This window comes from Penicillium soppii (genome assembly GCF_028829465.1).
Source record: "Penicillium soppii strain IBT 18220 chromosome Unknown utg000004l, whole genome shotgun sequence".
In the NCBI taxonomy this organism is placed as follows: Eukaryota; Fungi; Ascomycota; class Eurotiomycetes; order Eurotiales; family Aspergillaceae; genus Penicillium; species Penicillium soppii.
Genome location: NW_026643234.1, coordinates 4,811,456 through 4,837,132, shown reverse-complemented (window position 1 = coordinate 4,837,132; position 25,677 = coordinate 4,811,456). Strand labels below are relative to the sequence as shown.

The 25,677-nt window shown below is 45.7% G+C and overlaps 12 protein-coding genes across 12 annotated transcripts; 9 read left to right on the top strand and 3 right to left on the bottom strand.

Annotated features, from left to right (window-relative positions):
- Positions 1-1,333: 1,333 nt before the first annotated feature.
- Positions 1,334-2,205, top strand: N7529_005257 (RTA1 domain-containing protein; the record flags this gene model as incomplete). The annotated part of the gene is made up of 2 exons (XM_057240784.1): positions 1,334-1,484; positions 1,556-2,205. 2 exons carry the CDS (start codon positions 1,334-1,336, stop codon positions 2,203-2,205), a joined length of 801 nt encoding a protein of 266 aa, XP_057100079.1.
- Positions 2,206-3,062: 857 nt separating this feature from the next.
- On the top strand, positions 3,063-3,842 carry N7529_005256 (uncharacterized protein; the record flags this gene model as incomplete). Its single annotated transcript, XM_057240783.1, has 1 exon — positions 3,063-3,842. One exon carries the CDS (start codon positions 3,063-3,065, stop codon positions 3,840-3,842), a length of 780 nt encoding a protein of 259 aa, XP_057100078.1.
- Positions 3,843-5,271: 1,429 nt separating this feature from the next.
- Positions 5,272-5,982, bottom strand: N7529_005255 (uncharacterized protein; the record flags this gene model as incomplete). Its single annotated transcript, XM_057240782.1, has 1 exon — positions 5,272-5,982. One exon carries the CDS (start codon positions 5,980-5,982, stop codon positions 5,272-5,274), a length of 711 nt encoding a protein of 236 aa, XP_057100077.1.
- A 2,219-nt stretch (positions 5,983-8,201) lies between these two features.
- N7529_005254 (uncharacterized protein) lies at positions 8,202-8,542 on the top strand (the record flags this gene model as incomplete). Its single annotated transcript, XM_057240781.1, has 2 exons — positions 8,202-8,304; positions 8,361-8,542. 2 exons carry the CDS (start codon positions 8,202-8,204, stop codon positions 8,540-8,542), a joined length of 285 nt encoding a protein of 94 aa, XP_057100076.1.
- A 466-nt stretch (positions 8,543-9,008) lies between these two features.
- Positions 9,009-10,850, top strand: N7529_005253 (uncharacterized protein; the record flags this gene model as incomplete). Its single annotated transcript, XM_057240780.1, has 1 exon — positions 9,009-10,850. The coding sequence occupies one exon, from the start codon at positions 9,009-9,011 to the stop codon at positions 10,848-10,850; it is 1,842 nt and encodes a 613-aa protein (XP_057100075.1).
- Positions 10,851-14,012: 3,162 nt separating this feature from the next.
- On the top strand, positions 14,013-14,468 carry N7529_005252 (DUF504 domain-containing protein; the record flags this gene model as incomplete). Its single annotated transcript, XM_057240779.1, has 2 exons — positions 14,013-14,154; positions 14,206-14,468. The coding sequence occupies 2 exons, from the start codon at positions 14,013-14,015 to the stop codon at positions 14,466-14,468; spliced, it is 405 nt and encodes a 134-aa protein (XP_057100074.1).
- Positions 14,469-14,580: 112 nt separating this feature from the next.
- On the top strand, positions 14,581-15,747 carry N7529_005251 (MIF domain protein; the record flags this gene model as incomplete). Its single annotated transcript, XM_057240778.1, has 1 exon — positions 14,581-15,747. The coding sequence occupies one exon, from the start codon at positions 14,581-14,583 to the stop codon at positions 15,745-15,747; it is 1,167 nt and encodes a 388-aa protein (XP_057100073.1).
- Positions 15,748-16,732: 985 nt separating this feature from the next.
- N7529_005250 (Appr-1-p processing) lies at positions 16,733-17,599 on the top strand (the record flags this gene model as incomplete). Its single annotated transcript, XM_057240777.1, has 3 exons — positions 16,733-16,880; positions 16,943-17,001; positions 17,066-17,599. 3 exons carry the CDS (start codon positions 16,733-16,735, stop codon positions 17,597-17,599), a joined length of 741 nt encoding a protein of 246 aa, XP_057100072.1.
- A 433-nt stretch (positions 17,600-18,032) lies between these two features.
- Positions 18,033-18,816, top strand: N7529_005249 (uncharacterized protein; the record flags this gene model as incomplete). Its single annotated transcript, XM_057240776.1, has 2 exons — positions 18,033-18,707; positions 18,769-18,816. 2 exons carry the CDS (start codon positions 18,033-18,035, stop codon positions 18,814-18,816), a joined length of 723 nt encoding a protein of 240 aa, XP_057100071.1.
- A 95-nt stretch (positions 18,817-18,911) lies between these two features.
- On the bottom strand, positions 18,912-19,388 carry N7529_005248 (uncharacterized protein; the record flags this gene model as incomplete). The annotated part of the gene is made up of 1 exon (XM_057240775.1): positions 18,912-19,388. One exon carries the CDS (start codon positions 19,386-19,388, stop codon positions 18,912-18,914), a length of 477 nt encoding a protein of 158 aa, XP_057100070.1.
- A 664-nt stretch (positions 19,389-20,052) lies between these two features.
- On the top strand, positions 20,053-21,195 carry N7529_005247 (MIND complex subunit MTW1; the record flags this gene model as incomplete). The annotated part of the gene is made up of 3 exons (XM_057240774.1): positions 20,053-20,106; positions 20,193-20,519; positions 20,599-21,195. 3 exons carry the CDS (start codon positions 20,053-20,055, stop codon positions 21,193-21,195), a joined length of 978 nt encoding a protein of 325 aa, XP_057100069.1.
- Positions 21,196-21,265: 70 nt separating this feature from the next.
- N7529_005246 (dihydroorotase) lies at positions 21,266-22,454 on the bottom strand (the record flags this gene model as incomplete). Its single annotated transcript, XM_057240773.1, has 3 exons — positions 21,266-22,198; positions 22,265-22,344; positions 22,400-22,454. 3 exons carry the CDS (start codon positions 22,452-22,454, stop codon positions 21,266-21,268), a joined length of 1,068 nt encoding a protein of 355 aa, XP_057100068.1.
- Positions 22,455-25,677: the final 3,223 nt, after the last annotated feature.

Here is a 25,677-nt window from a genome sequence, read left to right as displayed (position 1 = left end):
ACAGGTGAAGAATCCCTTCTGAAAAAGTGAGGCCCCTAAGCTCAGTACATTTTTTGGAAGAGAAGGAGATGCAAGATGACATGGTTTGGTTCGCTGGACATTCTCTTTTACTATCGGTTCATATTCTTTCTGCTTTTTGTACCCGAAGACCAAAAGTCCTGATGCTCGAATATCCAAATCATGTACAAAACACCTGTGGGAAGAGATTTCCTTTTACCGAATGTACAAAGCACATACATACTTGGATAGAGAAAATTTATTAATTCAGTGAATCAATTTTTATGGTTGACCTACGATAGAGCTTTATGATAATACATTTTGAGATTGTATTGAATTTCAAATCGAGGTACTAGCTGTGGTAATCTGAGAACGCCCCATAGTATTGGGTGGCAATGTCTTTCCATGCGACAGTGATTTTACAGGAACAGAAAACCATCAGGGTTTTGAGCCCGGTCTACCTATCGGCTTAGTCGGTTTCAGCTTGCTTGTGGCAAGAAATAGTGTCGTCGTGGGAAGGGCGAAAGATCAAGTTGATCGGGAAGGGGGGATTGGAAAAATTGGAAATGGCGAAAAATGAAGCAAAGCATAGTAGCTTATTAGCATACGATCTACTACAGTCCAACAGTTGGAAGGAGACGATATTGAGATGCTATGCAGTATGCAATTGATTAGGGGTTGACACAATATTCCTGTGGGTTAGGGCCCGCTACACACTAATTAGAGGCCGGTCCAATCACATACTTTTCGTTCCGCGTATATGCCTTTCCCAAGTAAGTCCCCGAGGTCTATCCACATATAAAGATTTATTATTCCACATGATAATGCTGAGGCTCCATTTGACAGGCCCCTTTTGGATGTCTATCTCAAATCAACCGGTGACAATCTCCGATACCTGGTATTTGAGCTGCACTTGACTCCTAAGGGCGGGTCTAACTAGGATTCCTCTAATGTAGATACGAGTGAAGGATGTGCTAGTCCCCGTTGTTTCGGATACTAGTCCACTTTTCTGTTTTCCAAAATAGCGCATCAGACATCTCTTTGACTTAGGCGCCAGGACTTTTAGCCACAAGCAGCTGGTTGAGCTGTCTGGTGCAAGTTTTGCCCGAGTGGAACGCTACATATAGGGTCAGCCAACGTTCCGCTTCTTCAATCTTGAAATTTACACATTACTTTTACTTTCTTTTAGAACTTGAAGTACTTCCACATTGAACGCAATCACACTCTCTTCTCATTCTACTCGTTGCTTTTGGTCACACGATAAATTGTGCATATTTTCTCATCTCGTCCTCGATATCCCGCTCTCTCGATAATCTGAGAACTACTTTTGTTTACCATGGCTGCTTCGGACTACTATCCATATGATCCCAGCAAGGCAGGCGCTGGTATCATGATGGTTCTATTTGGAGGAAGTGCAATCATTCACCTTTGGCAACTGTTCAAGATGAAGACATGGTTCTTTACAGCATTTCTCGTCGGCGCTTTCAGTTTGTATTCCTTATCAGTGAATCTAAGACTTGAAATGGAATTGCGAGATGCTAACCATGTATCGCTCTAGTGATGACGCTCGGCTACATTTTCCGATTGATGTCGGCGCGTAACCCAAACAGTCTTGTGCCTTACATTGGTCAATCAATGTTCATCATTCTCCCACCCTCACTCTATGCTGCCACAGTATACATGATCTATGGACGTATCGTCATGTTTGTCGGCAAACCTGATCTATCCATTGTGGCCCCGAGAAAGGTTACCAAGATATTCGTATCTGGCGACATTGCTGCCTTTCTCCTACAGCTGTCAGGTGGTGGCATGCAGGTTATTGACAGCATGCGTAGCATGGGCCAGAAGATATTGATTGTCGGACTCATCATTCAACTAGCCTTCTTCGGTTTCTTTCTCTACGTTTCTCTGTCATTCCTGATACGACTACGCCGGACTGGTCTGCATGTTATTGGTGGTCCTTGGTATCGACTTCTTCATATCTTACTGCTCGTCTCAGCACTGGTTATTGGGCGCTGCGTTTTTAGAATCATCGAAAATGTTGAAGGAATGGATGGCTATCTCTATTCACACGAGGTATACATGTACCTATTCGATGCAGTGCCGATGTTCACTGTGCAATCTATTTTCCACTTCTATCATCCTGGGAAAATTCTGATTGGAGCGGCTTTACCAGGAGACGATCACTTTAGTTTGCATCATGTGTGATCAAGGATAGTGAAGACTATAGATCAGCAATCGGCCATTTCTTACAGGGGTCAGAATCGGGTTGATGATATAGGGTTTTGGCTTTCATCAAAATGTTCAATAATCATAGCTTTCATTTGACGTCGAAACATCCTAGAATCCAGAGTCAAAAGTTTAAAGGGCCATGTTTTTTTATAAATTCTGAGTGCAACTATAATGGCTATGTCTCTGTAGCCTTGTATTAGTGCCAGTGGTGGCTGGGCCAGGCACCGGCTGAGTCATCACCCTACCCGGCTTTGGCTTCATGAATCATTGAAGAATTTCTCCTTTCTGAGTAAATATTTTCTTCATCAAACCTGCCTCGATCAGAAGGTATATTACTTTTCAATTTGTATGTTTTGAAAAGTCAGACTCTATCCAAGAATGTCCCCTTCTGATAGAAGTAAGATCTGTCCACGGAAGCCACACAGGAAATCCAGGCAGGGTTGCGTCGAATGCAAGCGCCGCCACATCAAGGTATTTTACCCAATTAGAATATCCTAAGTAGTCTAGCCTAAGCAGAATAGGCAAAGCTAACTTCGTAACCTTGGAAGTGCGATGAGAACCGCCCAAAGTGTGTCAACTGCGATGTCTCAAGGCGTACTTGTTCATATGAAGAGTTGGTGTCAAAAGCACACTCTCTAGTACAACGCCCCAAGCAAAAGCCCAAGAGCAAGGATGCAACGCCTGTCAATTCTCCAAATGTCACTCATGTTGGTGGAACAGTTCTGAGCCCACCAGTCAATAAGTTACATCTGGAACTATTCCATCATTTTGTCACGAATGTTCTGACTTCTCTTGGCTTTGACAAGTCCTGTTTTGAAAACCCTGCTTTCGACATGACAAATTGCGCATTGACTGCACCATTTCTCATGAATCAAGTCCTTGCATTTGCTGCACTACACATGAGTATCATTCGCCCGGAGAAGCAGGAGTTCTACAGAAATCACGCATCCCAGCTCCAAACACATGCTCTTTCCGAGTTTAATGGAACCAAACTGGACATTAACGCTGAAACTTGCCTCCCGACTTTTTTTTTCTCGTCGGTTCTTGCCATGCACGTCCTCTCAGACAAATTGTTATATCGCCCACACAATTTTGAGGTTTTCCTCGATCACTTTATCCAGTCATTACGGATGCATCACGGGGTTCGCGCAATCACCGGCCAATTCTGGGATGTGCTTCTAGAGTCGCCTCTAAAATCCTTCCTGGAAGGCGAAGGCAAGGCACTAGACCAAGGCTCCTCCGGACACGAGTGCCTTGAACTCCTGTCACACGTTGACGCCATGCCTTTCGATACAATTACCGGGGATGCTTACCGAAGGGCGATTGAGCACCTACAGAAGGCTTTTGATGCAAGCCGCGCTGACTCGTTGAGATTGTCAACAATTGGCCCAATAATCTTTTGGCCAGTCACCATTACCCCCAAATACATAGATCTACTGTCGGAACGTCGACCGGAAGCACTAGTCATCCTCTCTCACTTCGGTGTTCTTATCCATAGTCGCCGTGACCTGTGGATATTGGGAGACAGCGGCCTATATATCATCTCTGCAATCAAGGACTACTTAGGGCCTTCGTGGGAATCTTGGTTGCATTATCCAAATTCATTTATTTGACTGAGAATACACATCTACATACCAGTCGTCTCATCATCTTATGTTACAAGCGCTATCATTTTTAAGTACAACAAGGCCCTGCCAAACCGTTCTTTGTATCCTGCGGTTCGTAGACCCTCGCATAGACGACGCCTAAGGACAAAGAGCGCTAAACCACAAGTGGACAAATTTAACTACAAAGCGTAATCCGCTATCCCCCTCCGATATGGTGTAAACGGCAGCTGCAGCTTCAGCGAAAGGGCCACAGTTTGTCGTAGTTGAAACTATCAAAAACCGTGGTCTTTCCACATAGAAATGTTAGCCAACTAGGTATCACGCCTAGTCCTAACGCTATACCTAGATAGGAACTAGTAGAAGCTGTTACGATCTGAATATCGGATGGGGGAATGGCCATGTGATAGTGCTGCACCCATATGGGACACACTGAAGAGCAGGGAATTACCAGCGAGTAAGGACTACACACTGGACAGCAAGCCTTACTACGGACATTAGTATGATTGGAATATCTGGTACTCCTTTCTCCACCTTGGAGTACTAGGCCCTTGCAAAACGTGATACTATTCTCAATACTCGATACATGTCAGATCAATGGCATAAACGGTGTGAGATTGTTGGCATAGCATGAAATGATAGTCAATCTCTGACTAAAGGCTTTTCGACTGGATTGCTTAGCAGCCAAGTTGATGATGATAGCCCAAAATAGCTCAACTTTTCTGCGGACAATACCTCACTATTGACATGAGCTACAGTTGCCATGCTCCATACTTGATTGTAGTCCTGTGCAAAATTTCGACCAGTTAGTTAGTCACGAGTCGCAATAATATCCAAATACCGCTGTGAGGGGAATTTTTTCATTGTAAAGGTGCGGATTTAATCGAAGTTCTCGGATTTGTATAGTCAGACCCCTGAGTAAGTACAGTCAACCAATAGGGCAGTGAGAATAGAATAAACAAGGGTTATTTTTCGGAGTTTGAACCGAGCAGTTCTTCCGATTCGAAAGGATGGAGATAAAGCCCTGCTCTAGCTGAATTTGGGACTGCAAGTGATCTTTAAGGGCAACACTAATGGAACAAAACCGCCTTATTGTGGCGGAGACTTGGCTGGATGCAACGTAATGATACTAGACGTTGCAGAGATTTACTATTACGATATTCATCGGCCGGGAAAGGAATATTCAATGGCGATGGTAAAATAGTAGACAAAAGCAGACACAAAAAGCAGTTTGCAAATCGTCTAGTCTAGAACAATACAGGTCTGTTTATGAACATAAACAACTTGTGTCCTGACTCATATAATCAGATTGCTCCAAATGGGTACAAGGATGAGGACCAAAAATGAACCCGAGTTCTTGCACCCTCACTCTTCCAATTCTCTCTCTCTTGGTCTCTGGTCGTTATGCGCGGGTTTAGCCTTAATACACCACAGGGCTTCAAGCGTTATACTCTCTGCATGTCTCGTCGTAGTCTGCGCACGTGGGGCCTGTTTGAGTATTTCTCACGGTGATGGAAGCCTTGCTGTTTGAACCAGAAAGGCCCTGGCTGCTGCATCTTTTGCCATTGGCTTCCATGTAGTCTAGGCAGAAATTGTTTACCTCGTTGAACGTGAATCCAACTCCAGAAACACCAGTGATCAAAACGACTGTCTTGCATGCAACTTTCATGCCCGACGACGCTTCAGAACAACCCCTAGAGCTGTCTAAAATCATGGCGAGGCCGCCAGGAATCGCGGAAGCGAGGGCCGCGGCACCACCGCAGATGTGCTTCCGATTCTTTTCGCTGATTGTATCCTCGACAGCGTTGTGACCACAGCGAAGCTGGTCCACCGAAGATCTAGCGCCAAGGACAGCGGACGGCCTAGCAGTCACGGATGGCAGCAAGGTGCTTGAGAGCTGCTCTTCTTCGGCAAAGTACTCTTCTAGTGTCATGTCAAAGACGCCTAGTTCATTTGCCAGAAAGTCAGAGCCATTTTGAGTTTTGAAGTCTTGAGACATGAACAGAGAGCTATATCTCAGGTCACCTTCGAGAGCCTCTGACAAGTGACTCAGTGTGCTGCTGAGAAGGTCTTCGGGAATAGCATGACCGTAGAACTTGACTGCGCTAACGGAGCACACAAAAAGGTAAAGGGGGACAAGAATGAACATTGAGGCAAACGCGTAGAACTGTGCTCGATTGAGAGGAAAGGCTTCAAAATTGTAAAAGAATATAGGAAACAGTCGAATCTTGATATTTATGCGATAATTTCAGATTTGATACAGACAATCTGGTCGAGCAGAAGCCCTTTTATATTCGAGACTCCTCGGCCACTCTTTGTTTATGCACTTGGGGCGAGTCACTTGCTGGGCCCTGAATTACGGTCTAGACGATCACTAACAACCAGTATCAATAATCCTGTATTTAAATGGCCCCAAACGCATCTTATTCTGTATAGAAGGATTGTTGGGAGGGGATGATCGACATGGCCCCTTTAGAGCTATTGCAAAGCGTGATTTGGGTAAGATGACTGCTTACCGTCCTGATACCCGGCTGCGATGTAAATCGCGCATTCCTTCGACCTCTGGTTTGGCTTTTGTGGGAGACCCGCTGTAATTACTCCGCCCATTCCGCCCCCGGCCCCTCGGCCCCCGTGTCAATCACGGATTCCTTCGTCTCAGTTTTGGCTTCGATAGGAGACCTGGGAGACCTGTGATAATTGCTCCGCCCTCCTCGCCCCCGGCCCCCGGCCCCTCGGCCCCAGTGTCAATCACGGATTCCTTCGTCTCAGTTTTGGCTTCGATGGGAGACCTGGGAGACCTGTGATAATTGCTCCGCCCTCCTCGCCCCCGGCCCCCGGCTCCCAAGTAAATAAATTTATCTCGTCTTGGCATATCAGGTCAGGATTACGGTTGCAATGGCTTGGGGTCGAGGTACCAAGGCTACATCATGACGCTATACCCCACTTTCGTATGAAATGTTTTAGTTCCCCGTAATCTTCGGTCTCGCCTTTATTGCTTTCAATCCGTATCTCTCTCTGTGTGACTTCCAATCCACCAAACCATCTACTCTCGTGGGCCACTTCTCTACTCTCAAGCTCAAATCTTGAGCCCCCAGAATGTACGAAAGAGTCGTTGAAGGTTGCATCGGCATATCTTTGGTCCTCTTCGCCACCATTGAGATCGAAAATTACACCAACCTCAGTGATCGATACCCACTGGCGTGTAAAATCTCAATTTATCTGGTCTCGTTAGCCTTTTTCTCTCTGCATAGCATTTACAGAGGCCCGCACCAGCCTCAAGAGTCCCCGAAACTGCAAGCCTCGTCTATTCAAAACGACAAGACTCCCAGCCCCTGAGGCACATCAAACAGCTCGCTTTTCAGAGCCGAAAAACAGGCGGATTGGAAGCTTTCCAGGGCTATAAGCCACTACTTTCTACTTTGATCACAATTTCTCTCACTTGCAAATCATGCTTTCGGGGTAGCCTGGATACTTTGACTGGGAACCCGACCAAAGTATGTGATGCTTTACTGTCTTCTTTCAAATCGTGATACTGCGATGGAACGGGCCTCAAACATTTCTTTTTCAGTGACCATAGTAGCTTATCTTGGCCTCGCCCATACTCATTCTAGCAATTTTTTATCTCTCTGCAGTTGTTAGGAAATATATATGGCGATGTAGCAAATGATCGCTGATGATCTGATTGATCCCGTCAAAAAATCCGGAAGATGTTAGAATATGTGCAAGAATAATTGCTTGCATAAAAAGCCTAACATTTCTGCCAGTCAATCTGACTTGGGCAATGGCAAATTTTAGATGGGATAGGAAATCTTTCAGGTGCTTCAAGGGTAAAAGCCAAGTGTTGTAATACAATCCAATAGATATCAAAGACTGAAAATCATGACAATTGTCTGTAATATTTAGTCTAAAACCCGCAAATTGTAAAATATAGGGATTATCTTCTGCTTAGCCGTACTGAACCCGTGCCTGGATGACCTAAGGGATCGCTATCCTCGCCCTATCCATGGAACAAGTGTAAATAGAAATTCACTAATTGGATCGTTTGAGTGAAGCCAGGATTCTTTGGCCCCGAAATTGGGAACAAAAAGGATGAAAAGATCGTCGGATGGAGCAAGGCAGACCGGGGGCCATGGCTTTCACGATCTACACATTATTTTTATCTTCAAATCCTTCGGGGGGCCAGAGGATACAGAACAGACGTCATTCGGGGGCCGATGTTTCAGAAAGTTCGTCATATCTTTGCTTTTCGCTATCAAAAAAGTCTATAAAAAGGGTGCTGTTTCCCTTCATATCATGTATCATCAAACAGCTTCATCATTCAAGCAATTCAGACAGTCCAAACCTTCAAATTCAAGCTACATTTTCAATATGAAGTTTATCGTCCCCGCTCTCGCCATTTTCGCCTCTCTGGCCGTTGCAAAGAACTGCCAAGAGGGCCTCAACTACTGTTCTTTCACCCTTATGGGGAAAGGTATCGCAACCAAGCTCATTTATCATTTCTTCTTGAATCGTGCTAAAGCAAAATAGGCGACTACCACCAGCAGATCCTCAAGGCCTTGGATGAAGCGGGTATTGATCCTGCGACGGTCAACTACGACTACTTCCTCTATCACTGCGACGGTGGCAGCAACGGCGCCATCCACATGACGCAGAAATGCCCTAAAGGATGCTCAGACGGTGGCGACAACCACTCCGACAGCTGCCTTTAGCTATTGAATGAAAGTTATGTTTGTCTGGGGATAGACAGGAATGACAGCAGTATGATGATCAATACATCGTATTGAGGCAATGAAGAAAGCAGGAACCGTGGGAGAATTGGCTGATGAGATCTCACACCGCGGCTGTTCTGACCTCATCAGATTGCCGGTTGATGTATTTCGTCTGGTACCGTTCTATCATTCATGTTATTTATCTGCATAGACATCTATCCTTCCATTGGACAGACTCTAGACTTGGTGAATTCTACCTTGGACCGCTGACAGTAAAGAGTTCAATACAATGCTATTACAAATCGAATGGGAAAAGGTCTGAACAAAGTATGTCTTCAAGTTAATAAATAGTTGGAGAATAACCGCAGTAAATACAAGGCCCAAAGCCATTGTCAGGGAAAGAAGGTAACAATAGTTATGTCCACATCTCAGAGTCGGATAATTCAAGCACGCTCTTTCTTTCAAAATGACGATCTCCAGAAACAAAGATGATTTGAAGATCTTTACACCCATCGGAATGCTCGACTATGGCTTCAACGAAGATCTCCTTTGGAAAGCGCTCGAGGAAGGCGCTGATGCATTCATCGCCGACAGTGGACCACAGAAGCTCACCCTAGGCCATACAACCGTGACTAGAGAGGGCTACGAACACGATCTCGATCTTCTTCTCGCAGCGTGTCATGTACATCGTTTTCCTATCCTCGTTGGTTCTGCCGGCGGTGATGGAGCAAATGGTCATGTTGGTCTCTTTGTTGAGATCATGAGGGATCTCATATTAAAGAAAGGCTATCGTGCAATGAAAATTGTCAGTATCTATTCAGAAGTCGACAAAAGTCTGGTGAAATCAAAGCTGGACTGTGGCCAAGTTGTCCCCTGCAGCAAAGCGGCCCCGTTGCTCAAGTCGTCCAATATTGACGATACCACGCGAATCGTTGCGCAAATGGGACTAGAGCCTTATGTGAAGGCCATGGAAAAAAATCCTGATTTTGATATCATCGTCGGGGGTCGTACATATGACCCGTCACCATACGCTGCATTCTGCATCTATCGCGGCTTTCCCGATCTTGGTATCGCATATCATATGGGAAAGATTATGAAATGCGGGGCCTTGTGCGCTTTCCCGAAGAGCCAATCTGCAATGGCCACTTTACGAAAGGGCAGTTTCGACATAGTTCCCCTCGACCCTGCAGCACGTTGCAGAGTCACTTCGTTTGCCGCTCATACATTGTATGAAAAGACACAACCAGATATTTTGGTTGGCCCGGGTGGAACCCTCTACCTTGAACACGCAACTCATAAAGTCCTGGAAGACAATCGTACTGTCCGCGTACGTGGGGACAAGTTCGTCGCGGCAGATCCTTACACAGTCAAGCTCGAAGGGGCTCGGGTGCTAGGATACCGAACTACCTTTTTTGGCGCTATCCGGGATCATATATCGATCTCGCAGTTAGATCAAGTTTTGAGCAACATCCAGGCATATGTGAGGAGCAGATTCTCCCACGAGTTCTATTTGAGATTTCATCAATATGGCAAAAACGCTGTCATGGGCGAGCTTGAGCCCAATTTAAATGTTCCAAAAGAGATTTGCCTCTGTGGAGAGGTGCTAGCTCCTACGCAGACTCAAGCAACACATGTTAGCAACATTGCGCGACTCGCCTGTATCCATGGGCCATATCCATATCAACTAGCGACAACTGGCAATTTTGCAATGCCCTTTCCGCCCTATGATATTCCAATGGGAGAAGTATGCGAGATTTCGGTCTATCATATTCTCGAGAAAGTCGATCCTGTGAAGCATTTTCCAATCCATCACCGGCTTTTACCAGGCACCGGAACCTTCGTGACAGAACTTGCGAAACTTGCAGTGGATGGAAAATCCGGCTCACTGTCTTCGAAGGCAGCTGAAATGATGACCAGGAGCCTTGAGAAAAGGCCATTTCTCAAGCTCAATCCGCTAGAGGGATATCGCTACTTAGGTGATATCGCATCTGTCATTCGCACGAAGAATGCTGGGCCCTACGAGCTGACTATGTATGCGATGTTCGACAACGACGATCTCTTCGAGAGGGTTAAGAAGAGCGGTGTCCTCTGTCTTGAGTCTATCTCAGAACTATATGGAGTTTCTCAAGAGGAAGTTTTGGCCTGCTTGTTTTGGGACCAAGCTCGATGTTTCAAAGCGACTATCAAGAGACCTTTTGTGTCTGGTCAGTTTGGGGACATCGACATGCATGGCTCTCAACAGCATACTCCTCTCATGTATATTAAAGTTCCGATTGGCAGATATTGCATTGAAGCAAATATTAGATGAGGAGATCTCCCGGAGGCCTTTTTCCTGATGTGGTACCAGTCCATGGACAAACTTTCGAAACCTCCACCTGAGCAATTCTGACCCAAAGTAGGCATAGAGTAAGCCAAAGTCCTCTCTTGATCTAACTTCGAGATTGTCCCTAGGACATGCGATTCGGATATTTGAATGGGGGAGAATGTATTGTTTCTCTTGCGCTTGTCCAATGTTGAAGCAGCTTTCTTCTCAAGATCGGGGAAAGAGGTTTGAGGTTGTATTTTGCGCATTTCGGCCTTTTTCGGCCTTCCAGAGACCGGTATATAGAGAGGATCCCTCAGGCTTGCGATCGAGCTGTATCTTTCTGCTGCTGTTCTTTTGCTTTCCATTTGTGCATTCACATGAATGCAGAGGTTTGATAGCAATGGCCATATCATCCCCTCCGCTGATTGTTATCTATTGTGGAATATAAACGACGACTCCATTGCCTTCGGGAAAATAAATGGTCCAGCGCGGGCAACTGAGGTCATTATTCGTTCAACAACGCAAAGACTCTTCCATGGTAGGAAGATTTACCAAGGAATGATATGGGTACTTTGGTGTGTGTTCGATTTTGAGACTGGCTTACCCTTACTCCTTTCAATATAGTGTAGAATTTTATTTGTCATAGCATGGGAGGTACAGTATCACACAATATATCTGTCATGTTGCTCGCACGTGTGCAATGAGATTATTTCAATCCTTATAGCATTACTTGTTCATCTCTTTTTCAGATTTCTATAAGCCAGTCTCCAGCTGCAAACTATGCGCGAGCTAAGAACCGTTGCTGCAATCGAAGAGATATTTGGTCATCTACCCCCAAAGCTGTCGGATGTATATTCCGAGCTTCTTGAAAAGATCGAAGCCTTACCCTCTGCTGCAGATCGAGCGTGCGCGAGGGAATGCCCTATATTTTTTCATAAGTCTGCCCACTGGAAACAGACCAGTTCTTAGCTTTGACATCAACCTCATGCAACTACAACGTGTCTCTGGATCAACTTTTGGATATCTGCGCGATCTGATTGCTTTATCGTCCAAGGAAGGATGGTTTATGGGTGACTACTCAAGAATCTCAGGCTATTATGGGCCCTCGCAGGCTGGCGGCACCGTTGGTGGGTCAGTATCTGCACACTCGTCTGCTTAAATAGCGAGGTAATCGTGGGTTAAACTCTCCCAGAACTTTGGTGTACTCATAATGTCGGTATCTTCACCAGAAGAAGACTTGTCATCATGGCACCATTCCTCGTCAACGTGGGTCATGATGGGGTTGGAAGCCGAGCCTAATGGAGCAGGATCATCTCCAATCACTATGTGGGGTGCTCTCCGTGCTCAGCCCAGGAACACCAAGGATCTCCCGTATACGTAGTTCTGCAGAGTCTGCAAAGTCCCACGCTGATGGGAGGCGAAGCTTCGTGATGTTCACTATGCGAAATCATAGAAAATCTCAACAAGACCTCGAATACCTTGACTTCCTCGCGCCATGCTGATACGAGCACATCCGATGACTGTATTGGACAAACATGATGGTGAAAATATTTCCATCTTCCTTAATGAAAACAAGGACAAGGCAGAAAACTGAATTGGGATGAAGAAAGCGCGCGGCCTGCACGGCTTTATGTCTCGTCCGGCTGAACATGTCTCGTTCGAGCTATAGAGTAAGGCTGACACGCTCAAGTCATTCTCAGATCGAGGCGGCAGAGGCCCCGGCAGGAGCGCATTGGCCGAAGACATAGCTGCCAATCATCTCCATATCCGATGCATATTACAGTAAGATGATATGTTACCTTGCTCCAATAAGAAGCTATAAGCTTATCTGGATAAATAGACTCTATTTAGTACGAAAATTGTTGGCCTTGCTGTGAATCAGGACACTCGCGCCAGCGCTAGGGCGATGGGGATTTTCTTCGCTACATTGATAGCAACTTGGACTGTCTTAACATTTTGTGGAGCAATTATGTGGCAGCGTAAGAATTCCAGTTAACTTCGTACGACACCGTGGTGGATGAGTACTTTGGATTCAGTTTTCCCTTATTGTTTGTTATTTGCTCTGGTTTTTTCACGTGGTTTTCTTGAAGTCGCATGCGAGATATAGGGAAAGACCACTAGCCCAAGATTGTGGACAAAATGCACGAATCAGACGATTCCCATGCTTGAGTATGCGCCATCGGGACATATTTGATGCCTCAGTGCATTTAAATAAATCTGTCCGTGTGTGATAGGTCGCGTAATTTGGCGGGCTAAGTTAGGACTGGTGGATAGGATCATGGCTGAGTGTCTGGTCACGCCATGGCAGTTCAGCAAGCTGTGAAATCTGATCCCTACTATGCTCGGCTCGAAATTGAGGTCAGCGTTATCAGCGGAGTTTGGAGATAATGATAACATTGGCCGGGCGAAATTGGGCAGCGCAAATTGCTGTCACAAAGGATTCGGTGAGTCACATCCAAAGCAAAAGAAGGGCGAACATTCGGAGTTTAGTGAGACGAGCAAGTAGCAAAATAATGCCTGCTAGTGATGAGCAGGAGTTAAAAGGCAAAAACAAAATGAAATGAAAATCGGGGCTGTTGAAGGGGCGAGGGATGATTTATAACCACATAGCACGAACAGCGAGCAGTGGCACCATTTTGATTAGCTTATGACATCAAATTATAACAAAGAATCTGTCCCATATCCGATATGGTGTAGTGGCTAACATCGTCGTCTCTCACACGACAGCCGGGGGTTCGATTCCCCCTATCGGAGTTTCTTTTTTTTCCTTTCCGTCCTTCTGTCTTTCCCACTAAATTCAATTCCTTTTGCTTATTATATCTGTAATTTTCTCTCCTTTTTCATATAATCTTGTCGAATAAAAATAATAATTGTCCCATGCCAATGGAAATGAGTCATAACCCTTGGCCAAGCCCCCATGTAGTCTGAGTCACTTACTCCCTCACTACCGCCTGTGGACCAATCGAGCATGGTGACCAAACGTGAATCATGAACTTGTTACGAAGCTAACGTAAGAATAACTTGAAGACTAGGTAGAATTGTTTGATGAGCATTAGAAAATCATATATAAACACATCTACTTCTGGTTCTGAAGGATAAATAGTATTAATCTGCGGAGTAAATTGTTACTTCCAAATTATGGCGTTAAAGTTACCAAATCAACCCATGGCCACCGATAGCCTCATGGAGAAAATAATATCTCCAGATTCATCCCAGTCAAAAAACCCACTTCCAGAGCGCAAAGCCCGAGCCCCGTCGCCCGAGTTTGATCCGAAAGCCGGTGAAAACAGACTACGCCCAGCTGGAGGTGAGCAAAACCGCATATACCCATTTGGGTAGCAATGTCTAACAACTTCAGATATCATCAGTCGTATAACTTGGGACTCTGGATTTGATCGCAGTGATTATGTAATTGGTTTTATGGATAGATTCGAAGGTCAATTGGAAGTCGGCATGGATAGTTGGAAGAAAGAAACCACCGACGAGGAATTTATTCCACAGCATCGGGTGTTATACATTCGGCACAACAATGGGGAGATTGTTTGGGATCGCAGGAGACGTATTGACAAGATTTTTTTCAGTGGAAACTCAGCATTCAGCGAGCTGGCGTTTCTTGCCTGAAACAAGAGTTCAGTCGTACTTTCCATATCTTTTTGGTGGTTGTTCTCTTGCTTTTCTTTTGTCATTTCATCACTTTTCCAATGTCATCAACTTCAGTCAAATTACATTGAAAATGTCTACCAAGAAAAAGCAGTCTTTGCCTCGCTTGCTCACTAATCGTGCTTTTCTAGAGCAGCCGCCAAATGCTCTTTGCAATGCTCCACCAAAGACACTCCCAATTGTACCAGTCATGCCCGACAGACCCATGAGAAAATCATCTTTGTTTAAAGAGGACAAAAGCGATGATGAAAACATTGCACCGGTCACATCAGATCGCAAATGCAACTTCGTGGCCTCGAAAAAGGTGAACGATATACAAGTGACAAAGGTGAAGAAACTGTACTACGAAGATGCCTTTACAGTCCATGGATCACACAATGCACCCAAGGATCGTGTTGCTCACGAATCTGTTGTTGTTGTTGAACTTAGGACTAATACCAAAGTTTGTACTGTTCTCTGTTCAGTGAGCATCGCGCTGACCTGCTACCAGGCGAAGGTCGATATACTCAATTTACTGTCGAACCTTTCCCATTCCCTTGCTCAAATCTATCAGCGACCGAAAACATCTCTTTTGGTAACCATCGATGAAAATACAAATCTACTTTTCGGCACAACTCATGGCCCTGCATACCTTTTGAAGGTATCCGCTCTCTCATCTCTTATCGCGCCTCTGACCAATTTCCGCAACACAAACCTGATCCAAGCAACCATCAATGATCTCTTTGGCATTCCACCCGAAAATGGAGTGGTAATTTTCAACCCGGTGGACGAAGACAATCTCGCAACAAATGGAAAGACTGCTAGAGAGGAAATCGATCGCCTTGAGTGCAGTGATCAAAGTCCCTCGATCTTCAAATCTATCTCACGGTCCATGAGCCGCCGCATGAAGAGAAGCAGCGATAATAGTGCTCCGCTTTCGCTCAGCACCATCATGAGCCCCGATGTTCCAACTGGATCTTCGCGCTCTCCTATTGTCCCCATCCCAGCTGACGCTACTCCATTTCAATCGCACCGTCCCGATGACTCCAAGCTGGCAGATTCTACTGAAGCGAGATCTTCCCTGGAGAAGCCACCCATGGAGGATCTTCCGGAGCTGACATTATCCAAGGATGAGCAAAGCAAACGCTCGCTGAAGAAGAGGGAAAGCTTGAAGAGCTTTGTTAATCGTCGATTGAACGAGTTAGGGGAAATAGCCCCTTTCATGAGCCCTAAGCCGCCTTCCAAGGGAAAGAAAGATTGACAGTCCGATACATGTTTCACGACACAAAATGCAGACAGGCAAAAGGTACAAACAGGCAAAAGGTACAAGGTTTGATGTACGTTATCTGTAGCATGCCGTCTATTATTACTGCATATTTTATTCAACGTCTCAGTGGTCTCTTCACTTCCCTCTTGTAGTCAATATATCCGATGAGCGATCATATTGCCGAATCTCTTGAGGTGCTAGACATATCCCCCTATACACAAGTCGTTTGGTGCCCTTTACTATGAAACATAGCACTAGCCCTAGGCCTAGGTATAGTCGACGATAGATGCCCTCGGACCCCTACGGCCATATTTAAGTTCTATTAACTACGCAATTCGCACAAATATGTTTTCCTATAGCTTGATTTCTTTATTTCTTCCATTTGCGGTCATTTTTCTATTGTCCAAATATACTGCAAAGTCCCTCCACTGGCCGTATAAACTCAATCTTTCGGAATTAATGGAATAGCTATCAATCGCTCCAAAGCCTTGGAATGGCCAAATCAACTTTCCTTCTTTTGGTGAACAAATACCTCATGACATCCTCTTTTTCGTGTTTGCCTTATGCTAATTATAGCTATGGACACCATGCCATTTTGATTCTAATTAAGCCAATTCTAGTACTATATTTTCTTGGTATTTAAGCAGATGCTCTACATATATGCTATTTAAAATGGCCTTCAATCTTGATTTCATCGGAATTTTGGAATTTTATGCGCAAACCTTATGGTGGTTAATAGAATCAAAGGTTCATTCTACTTCCTTAAGATGGGATCTCTCTTCGTATACTTCCATCAAGTCGCTTTTTTCTCTTCTGATATCTACATCTTACCTCTCGTATGAGTTTCATAGCTCACCATCTTTTCAACCTTTCATCCAGCCTGTTGGTGTTTCTATCGATCTTTTTTAAACAACCTCTGCTTATCCATTTCATTTCTCAATCTTATTATCTTCATATCTACAAGATCCTCGTCCCTGCCATGTCTGATGATCTTCAAGCTAGCGCCGCTGTAGGCGATGCTACCAATCCCTGCTCTTTGGTGCATCAATTTTTCACCACTGATACGAGCTTCATCCAGGAGACCCCTGGAGACCTTTTCGATGCACCGGATGGTGCAGCAATTATCCGTACAAATCTTATCTACTGAATTATGAGTTTTTCCGCAGCTTTCACTGACTCAAGTCTTTAGACGCATGTAACTGCAAGGGAGCCTGGGGCGCCGGCATCGCAGCCATATTTCGGAAGAACGTGCGTGAATCTTTGGCCACTTGCGATAGTAAAACGACACTAATTGGTAACATTGCATACCTAGTACCCTGCCGCGTTTGAAGTCTACGTCCAGCACTGCCGGGCTTTCAAAGAATCCCCTTCCTCTCACAACATTTATGACCTTGTATATTCGAGAGTATCCCGTTTCCGTTCGGTAAATCTTCCTCTCGGCACCGCACTCATTATCCCACCCCAGGAGAGGGACATTGCTATCCACTCCCGTCGCCACTGGGTTGTTTGTCTCTTTGCCTCTGACGGCTACGGCCGTCACGTCGATTCCTCGGAGAAGATTTTGAGCAGCCTCTCTGCTGCTCTGAAGCACCTCAACGAGCAACTTATATTGCTGAGAATGCAAGCCCAACGCACCGGAAGCGAACACCCTCTGTCTCTGTATTCCAATCGGTTCTGTACCGGGCTGTTCCACGTGCGCTGGGAACTAATTTGTGATATGATCAATTCCATTGGTCTACCGATCAATGTCTGTTTCCCTTACACGGCTAGCACCACTGGTGGTCGTCGCGGTCGTCTCCCCGTGCGCTTGCGCTCCACTGAGGGGAATGAGACTGGTGGTCAGTGAACCCTCGTGATCTGGATCTCTAGATATTTCGATGCTCTTCACTTCGTTTCTAATGTGGATAACGAGTTTTTACCGGATAAATTGAGGGGAACAATATCCAACTGAGTGGGAGGGTTGTTTGTCTGGCTCTTTAGAGCCTTTTCAAATTGAATCAATGAGGTAATCAGATTGTCTTTTCATCTTTCTCATCTAAATATTACATCGGTTGTAGGTTTTCCAAGAATAGGACCATAGAAACATATCTCAGATTATGAAGGAATGAACTAAATCTTGAGCGTTGAGATAAATTAGGGCCCCTCCAATCACATGACAGCGCGCAAATCGCGCCCGAGTTGGTTATCCCCGATTTCTCCGATGACAACTCCTCCATCCTCCAAATTCACTATTAAATTGCACAGTTGACCTGATTTCAGCAGGCATTTAGGAATTTAATATGCCGGGTGAACCAAAGGCAGCACAGAAGCGCCCCCGCCTCCCTTTCAAGCCACCTAGCCGTACATCGAACGCGGAGCCGTCCGTCGTGGAGCCGTCTGTCGCGCTGAAAGCCAACAGGAAAACAAAACAAACCACAAATGCCTCTGCATCGACATCTGCACCGAAGTCTGCATCGAAACCAGTAAAATCCAAGCCATCTACCAAGCCCATCAAGCCTGCAACTGCGACTAAAAAAAGGTCCCATGTCGAATCACCGTCTCCTGGCGATTCCCAATCTGGGCCCGCCAGGCCTGCGACTGGGAAAAAAGCCCGTGTTGAACCTTCAGCTGCCGATGATTCTCAATCGGGCTCAGAGTCCGACTCCGGTGCATCGGCCCGCGATCGATCGCGTTCTCTTTCTCAGGAACCGGACTACATCCTCGCCGAAATTACAACTACCAATCCACCAGAAGATGTGACCTACAGCGAACCGACAATACCTCCCAAACTGCTTACGCGGTTGCTGCATCAACATTTTCAAAATGACAAAACCAAGGTCGCAAAAGACGCCAATAATGTTGTGGCCAAATACGTCGATGTGTTTGTGAGAGAAGCCATCGCTCGGGCTGCTTATGAGAGGGCTGAGACGAATGAGCATGCTGGGGGGAGAACTGTTGGTGATGGATTCCTCGAGGTAAGCCATTGGCATTCTCTGCCTTCTGGCTGTCTTTTATGGTATACTAATTGGAATACAGGTTGAGGATCTTGAGAAAATGGCACCACAGCTTACGATGGACTTCTAGCGTCTGCATTTTCAAGGGACACGGCGTTCGATTCAAACTTATGTATTAGGGAGTTATTATTTTGAGATACCACAGCAAAATCATGCAACATTTTATCAGAGACAAGACGCTTGCAAGAGCGTAATATCCCTTGGGTTCATGTACTCAGGTGGTTTCCCGACGGTACGATCCTCAACAAAAGGCGGCACCGCACCGAACCCATGGGCATTATGGAAGAGAGCAATATCCCTATTGACTCTTTTCGACAACCATGCATTTGCCGCATAGGCTGTATTCTTCTTGCTGAGATGGACAACAGCCACGGGAAGCCGGTTTTGCTCGGGCAGATGGCCGAGCCTGGCATCGTAGGCTGTGTGGCAGATGTCAAAGACGAAAAACACCCTCGTTTGCCATTTTTGCGCTGCTAACAGCCTTGTTGTTGGGTGCCTTTCTTGCGGAACGTAAAGGTGCGTTGATTTGAGGAGGCGAATAGCTTTGGGGAGGAGGGCTTCAGGGTTGTTCTGGGCTTTCGAAATTTTTGAACTTCGATGCGAAACGATCACCAGCACTCGCAGTGGGTTCCCGTGGGACATCCTCGGCTATGATTGTCAGAATTTGTCCTTGGGGTGGCTGTGGGTGGCTTCTTACCGACTCAGATGATGACAATGTCTGAATTTTCTCCATGTCTTCTTGCCTTCGTTTTCCCGACAAGCTTCACCATCTATAAGGACATCCAGGGCCTCGAGCAGAGACTTTAAATATTTTTTCTACGTTTGAGGCACATGGGACAAAGTTCGGTGTCTTACCTGGACGAGATAAAAACCTTCCAATGGCTCGACAGTCTGGTCGTTGGAACCGGAACATTTGCCAAGGGAAGGTCATCTGCTGCAGTCCAGGACTTTCTGTAATTCTGACAACTACGTACAAAGACTCGGGGTTCAGCTGAAGCAACGCTCCCGCGTATCTACTGACTGGGATGAGTCGGCCATGGCACCCATCCATGAATGTTTTAGTCTGACACCAAATTTTGTACAACACAAGAGCAGTACATCGGGGAAGATCATTGATATAGGAATAAATTAAACAAGCAATGAATATGAAATGAAAAACAATAAATATGTGTTAACCGCAATACTCAAAGGCTTGGGGGTAACACTCAGGAATGTAGTTCGGAAGGCGGTGGCTAGTGGATTTTCCCCCCGTGTTTTGCTTCTTCAACGCGTCAAATCCCCGTACCGAGATACGAACATTTTCGCGATGAATGATGCGACGACCTCCTTGCTCACTGAGCACTTCAGCTATACCCCCCTGGTAGGTCTACTGCGATCTCCCCTCACGCGCAGCGCTTCGGCCCTAGCCCCACCCCTTGCGATGAAGCACATACTGACAAGCATCAGTCTCTCATAGACGACATTATCAACTCGATAAATAACCTTATCTACCAAGCGATATCGAGCTTAGAATCTGGACTGCTGAACACACCGCCCGAGCGCCTTGGTTTCTCCCACGCCAGCAATAGCATCACCATCCCGGAGACCGACGATGATGGCAATGTGCTATATCCTGAGGCGAAATTAGAAATTGAGAATGGTCTGCACCAGTTGGAGACGCTACTAGAGACCAATGTTGACAAAGCTTTTGATAAATTCGAGATCTATGTGCTGCGGAACATTCTCACAGTACCAGAGGATCTGCTCCCATGGGTGCGCTTGAAGCATTATGAGGTATGTGGACTTGGTGGGAATCTAATCTTTGCAGCTGCGTGAAACTTCCATTGAAGATTGTATAATAACTATTTTTTAGGGCCTCTCGTTCAGCTCTTCGACAGAAACACCCACACCCGAGACTATTCATGCGCTGCGCAAGAAGCTGTTCGAGACCAAGAAACTCAACCGCGCACTGAAGGAGGAACACGCGCGAAACGATGCGGTGATCTCTCAGCTCAACTCCATACTCTCAACAGTCGAAACAGCAAAGGCAGAGGGTGTGTCCAAGGCATCCCCAAACAAACCACTGGATCTGTCTTTCTTGACCTCCAGCCCAGCTGCGCGCCAGCTTCGCGTCGGCGTTGATGCTGGGCCGAATGCCAAACCCACGCCTCTTACTACAAACACGACCTTTATTCTCTCCCAACTGCCCGCGTTACAAGCCACGCTTGAGCAGCTTCGGCCCAAGTTGGCGGCTCTGCCAGATTCGCTGGTTCCAATGGAAGCGACGTCTAAGAGAGACGAGAGAAAGGAGTATATCGAGAGCCGAATCCGACTGCACCTTGAAAGAGCTGGTCAACTTGCTACGGGCGACGACGGAAACCCTGTTGTCGCAGGTCGCAGAATCGATATCAGGGAGGCCCATGCTCTTGAAAATGTGGCCAATATGCTTACGCAGGACAAGTCTGTGTAGAGTGATGTGATATGCATATGAAAAAATTTTGGCTCTACAACTTCGTTATTGGATATGTGCAGGTCTATTTTCAAGACCAAGAGACACTCCAGGTCTCCTGGGTCTTTCTGAAGGGGACCACGTCGGTCTTATCTGACTGAAGGATTTCCGAAATCTTCTCACCCTTGCGTTCGATGGTGATGAATTCATTCTGCTCCTCCGGAAGGCCGTAGAAGGCGCGTCCGAACTTGCTCATGAAACCCTCAATGATTTCCGGCGTGATATCCTCTTCCCTGAGGACACCGTTGTCAACAGCCTGCTCGAAGGCATCAACCACAACCTGGGTGGTGTAGGGCTGAGTGAAGACACCAGCAGCGATCTTCTCGCCGCCACGCTTGGATGCGGCTGGGTGGGGGGCGCTGTCGGAACCGAAGAAGAACTTGGGGTTACCTGAAGCGGCAGCACGGAGAAGGGCGTCGCGGTCGGCCGGAGTCTTGGCAACAGGCTTGCAGAAGCAGAATGGGTCGCCGGCCCACGAGTCGATGATAATGGACAGGTGGTGAGCTGTGATTGTGCCGGAGACTGTGGGGCCGCACTTTTTGACTGCCTCCACGGCCGCGGCAGTGGTGCAGTGCTCCAGGATAATGCGCAGCTTGGGGAACTTCTCATGCAGCTCGAAGAGCTTTGGGAGGAACCGCTCCTCGGCGGACAACACGGTCACGTCGCCTCCGGATGGACTTTCTCCGTGCAAGTTCAGGATCATGTTTTGACGCTCCATCTCGGCGAAGACGGGGTAGAACTGCGTGTAGTCGACCACGCCCGAGGAAGAGTTAGTCGTCACACCGGCCGGGTAACTTTTGACACCGGTGATGCCGCGCTTCTTTGCTTCAATGATGGTCTCGGGGGTGACAGTCTCGTGGAGGTACAGCGACATAAGGAAGTTGACATTCGGCTCGAGTGCTTGCAAGCGCTGCTTGTATTCTAGGGCACGGTCGACAGTCGTGATGGGAGGCACGAGGTTGGGCTATGGAGTGTGTTAGATATAGCTGAGAAAGAATTGACTCTTGTCCCGATCACATAGTTTCCTTACCATAACGAATACCGTGTTAACACCACCCTGTCGGATGGTGGGAGTCACCAGCTCCATCATTGGACCATCCCGAAGATGGACTGTATTGGGTCAGCTCGATATGTCAATTCAACGTTGTCCCTGAGATATCAGTACCATGGAAGTCGGCCGAAGCGGGGAGCTTTACTCCCTGTAGCTTGGTCAGAGGCATTATGTATATTTCAAATATGATTGGCTCGAGAGTTCAATCTCCAATTGCAGAATCTATCCCTGTGATCAGCGAAAGTTGACGGTTAATCCTCACTTTGCCCCGCCATTTTTTTGAAATATTCTGCCAAAGCGGTGGTAACCCCACATACCTCATGTCCACTACTGCAAAGGTGTATAGCGGCCAGGGGTCAAATGCGTTTTTTATACTCAGGAATTGAAATACATAAATTACTATAATGGATGCCCTCATAAGCAAAGTACACTAATTTAAACAACTAAAGCTAGTCCCACCATACAAATCTACGTTTTTACCACTACACATACGCGGCTTCCTTGGCGGCTACATGGGTTGAGGCGAGGAGGCCAGGAATTCCATTTGAAAATGTGTAAGCCATGACTTCCTGCGAAGCACTGACGGTAATACTGGACTCTCAGGGACGATTCACTATGGTGAGCTGTCAATGGCTCGCTGTCAATCATTATCCAGTACTGTAGATCGGCGAAACATTTCATAATCACATTTTAGTGGACTGACTAAAACGCCTCTAGCCGGATCAGATGTAGTTAGTTGCCGCCGGCTTAGATGTCAGATAAACGATTGACGCCACTACCAGTAAGGCTCAGGTGAATTTACAGAAGATGCTTCTATAGTAGTACAATCTGTCTAAAAAGTCTAGCGACACTCTGGAATGGCGCGGTACCGCTACCTTGCTACATGTCTTCTACCCGGCTTTCTAACGGTCTTTTTACATATCTTATTTCATATCTTTGGCCCACATTCCTGACTTCCTCTCAGTCTTTTTTTGGTAATGGAGATGAACAAAAACATCAAAAACATACAACAGTGAGGATTCGCTGGTGGTCACCCACCCAACTACTAACTCACCGGCGTGTGGCTTAAGTACGGCTGAGCGGACGGGAAGCCCTGTTTTCCACACCCTATGGTCGTATGTACTTGGAGAAACATAAAAGAGATTGTATTGCCAAGTTTAATCGAATATCATGGTGTTCATTCAAAGATTCATCGATAATGGTAGACAAGTGTCCGAAATTGAGGTTCTCGCGAATTTACTCGTAGGACTCTAGCATTTCAGAATCTATAAGCGCTAGCACAAAGATTTCCTAGTAGGGGCATGAACTGTATGCATTGTATAGAGGCAAGTGTCGATTACTTACTACCTATCTCTCGAATCTTCCGTAAGTAAAGAAACCCTTGCTCGACTCAATCGTGCAGACGCTCAAACATGCTGCTGCAGAGAAATTTGAACGGATCACATTGACGTTCTCGCAGGGCGCCGCTCTGATGATTTTCGTTGAATTTTCCAGTGTTCTCTTCCCCAGAATTGGTGATAATCTTCGTGCTTCAAGATTTGATGTCGAATTCTATCTAGAAACATCTGACTCTGTCTTCAACGGACAATTGAGTGATTGAGAGGTGGACGGGAAAAGCCCGACACATCAACTACTGTATTACGGGCCGCTAGGTGTATTAGTTGCGCCACAACACTGCCCAACACCATGAACAGCATCAGGATCTGAATTTCGAATGAAATTAGCATGTTCTACTCTTGTGAGAGCATGGTCACTGCCTTATTTATATAGAAGCGACTAATATCGTACGCTCAACTAATGGCTAGGGAAGCTTCTAATCAGGTCTAGTATTTTTAAAAGCAACGGAATTGATACAGACCGATAGATGGAACACATATCTTAAAAGAGGGTTACAGAGCGGGCATAGTGTCGTCTAAGCTCCGCGTAGCTCCCTTACTATTTTAGGTATGGGTATAATATTAACCTTAGTTTACTATATTTTAAAGTCTAGCGTGACCCAAAGCTTACAGTACGGTCTTAATTATAGGTTGGGGGTATATACCTCCACTGCCGTAGCAATCATATTCGTAAGTGCTTCGAGGGTTGTAGAGAGAGGGATGACAACTTATAAATTATGAATCTAGCAATAAATTCTATTTTTTGAGAATTGCTATTAGACGAAGAGTAAAATTGTTGAAAGATAGGTTTTATTAACATACTTGGTTTTGAATCTAGAGACTCGAAAGTAGATATCCTATCTTTTTAGTCTGATGCTATGGTCTAGTGAGTAAACTTAGAAGTGATCATCGATTCTATAATAGCTCTGGTATAGATAGCAATGTATCTCATCATTTGTCATCTACTGGGTGCTATGGTCAAGTGGTTACGACGTTTGATTGTGGTCAACTACATTCTCTGATACTCAAGAATCCCCGGTTCGATTCCGGGTGGCGCCAGTTCACTTTTTTTTTGTTTTTTTCTTTCCAATTATATTTGTAGTCAAAGCTAGTTAAATAGAAGTGTCTTTTTACATGAACCTGGAATAGGTTAGTATCAGGCTTGCCGGTTCCTATCAAAAGCTGTTTATATCCAGAGGACTGGTCTATTACGTAGAGGAGGGCTATGACGCTGATATATAGGTAGCGCATAGTTTCTTTCTTAATCTCAACACGTGGCTGTAATATATATAATGATCTCATGGACCAGCTAGCGCCTTTTTCAACACGAATGAAGTCTTCGTTTATTTTATGAGGAAGTTTCTTGACTCGCTATAGCCCAGGCATTTTGTTTGAGGCAATTGATGTTCACATCGAACACAGAAGACTGTATAGCTCTTGTTGTCCCCTTGAATCTATTCAATTGACTTTAAAGAGAACACTGGATAGAGTCCCTCATCATAATGAAATGCTTCCTACGAACTGAATCTGGGATAGTGAGCTGAATGACTGTTTAATTCGTTGCTTTGCTGTTTTGGAGCGCATTCTCAGGCCCCGGCATATTTGCTGAGCCCAAAAAGGCTTGCGTCCCAGTCAAACCAACTAGATATTCCATTTCGTTCCATTCCTGCCCTACCAAACTGCACTTAAAATTATCATTGGCTCTTATTTCTAGGCTGAGATAGGATTATTAGGATCGCGGGGTAGTCAATAAGGCTTACATGTTGCGTATATCACATTTTTGTTGCTCACTTACTATTCAGAATATGAAGATTCAATCCATTTTCAAATATACCTTTCCAGAGCCCATAATTCCATACATCATCACCAAATGGGAGTAATAAGAACCGAAAACAAGTATTTGAGAGATAGCGGAGGCTCACTTTGTAGTCAATCAAGTGCCTGGTCCTCTTCGAAAAAAAAGCAAACCACATTGATTCGTTCAGACATGAAAATTAGCCAGAAAACGCCACGTTT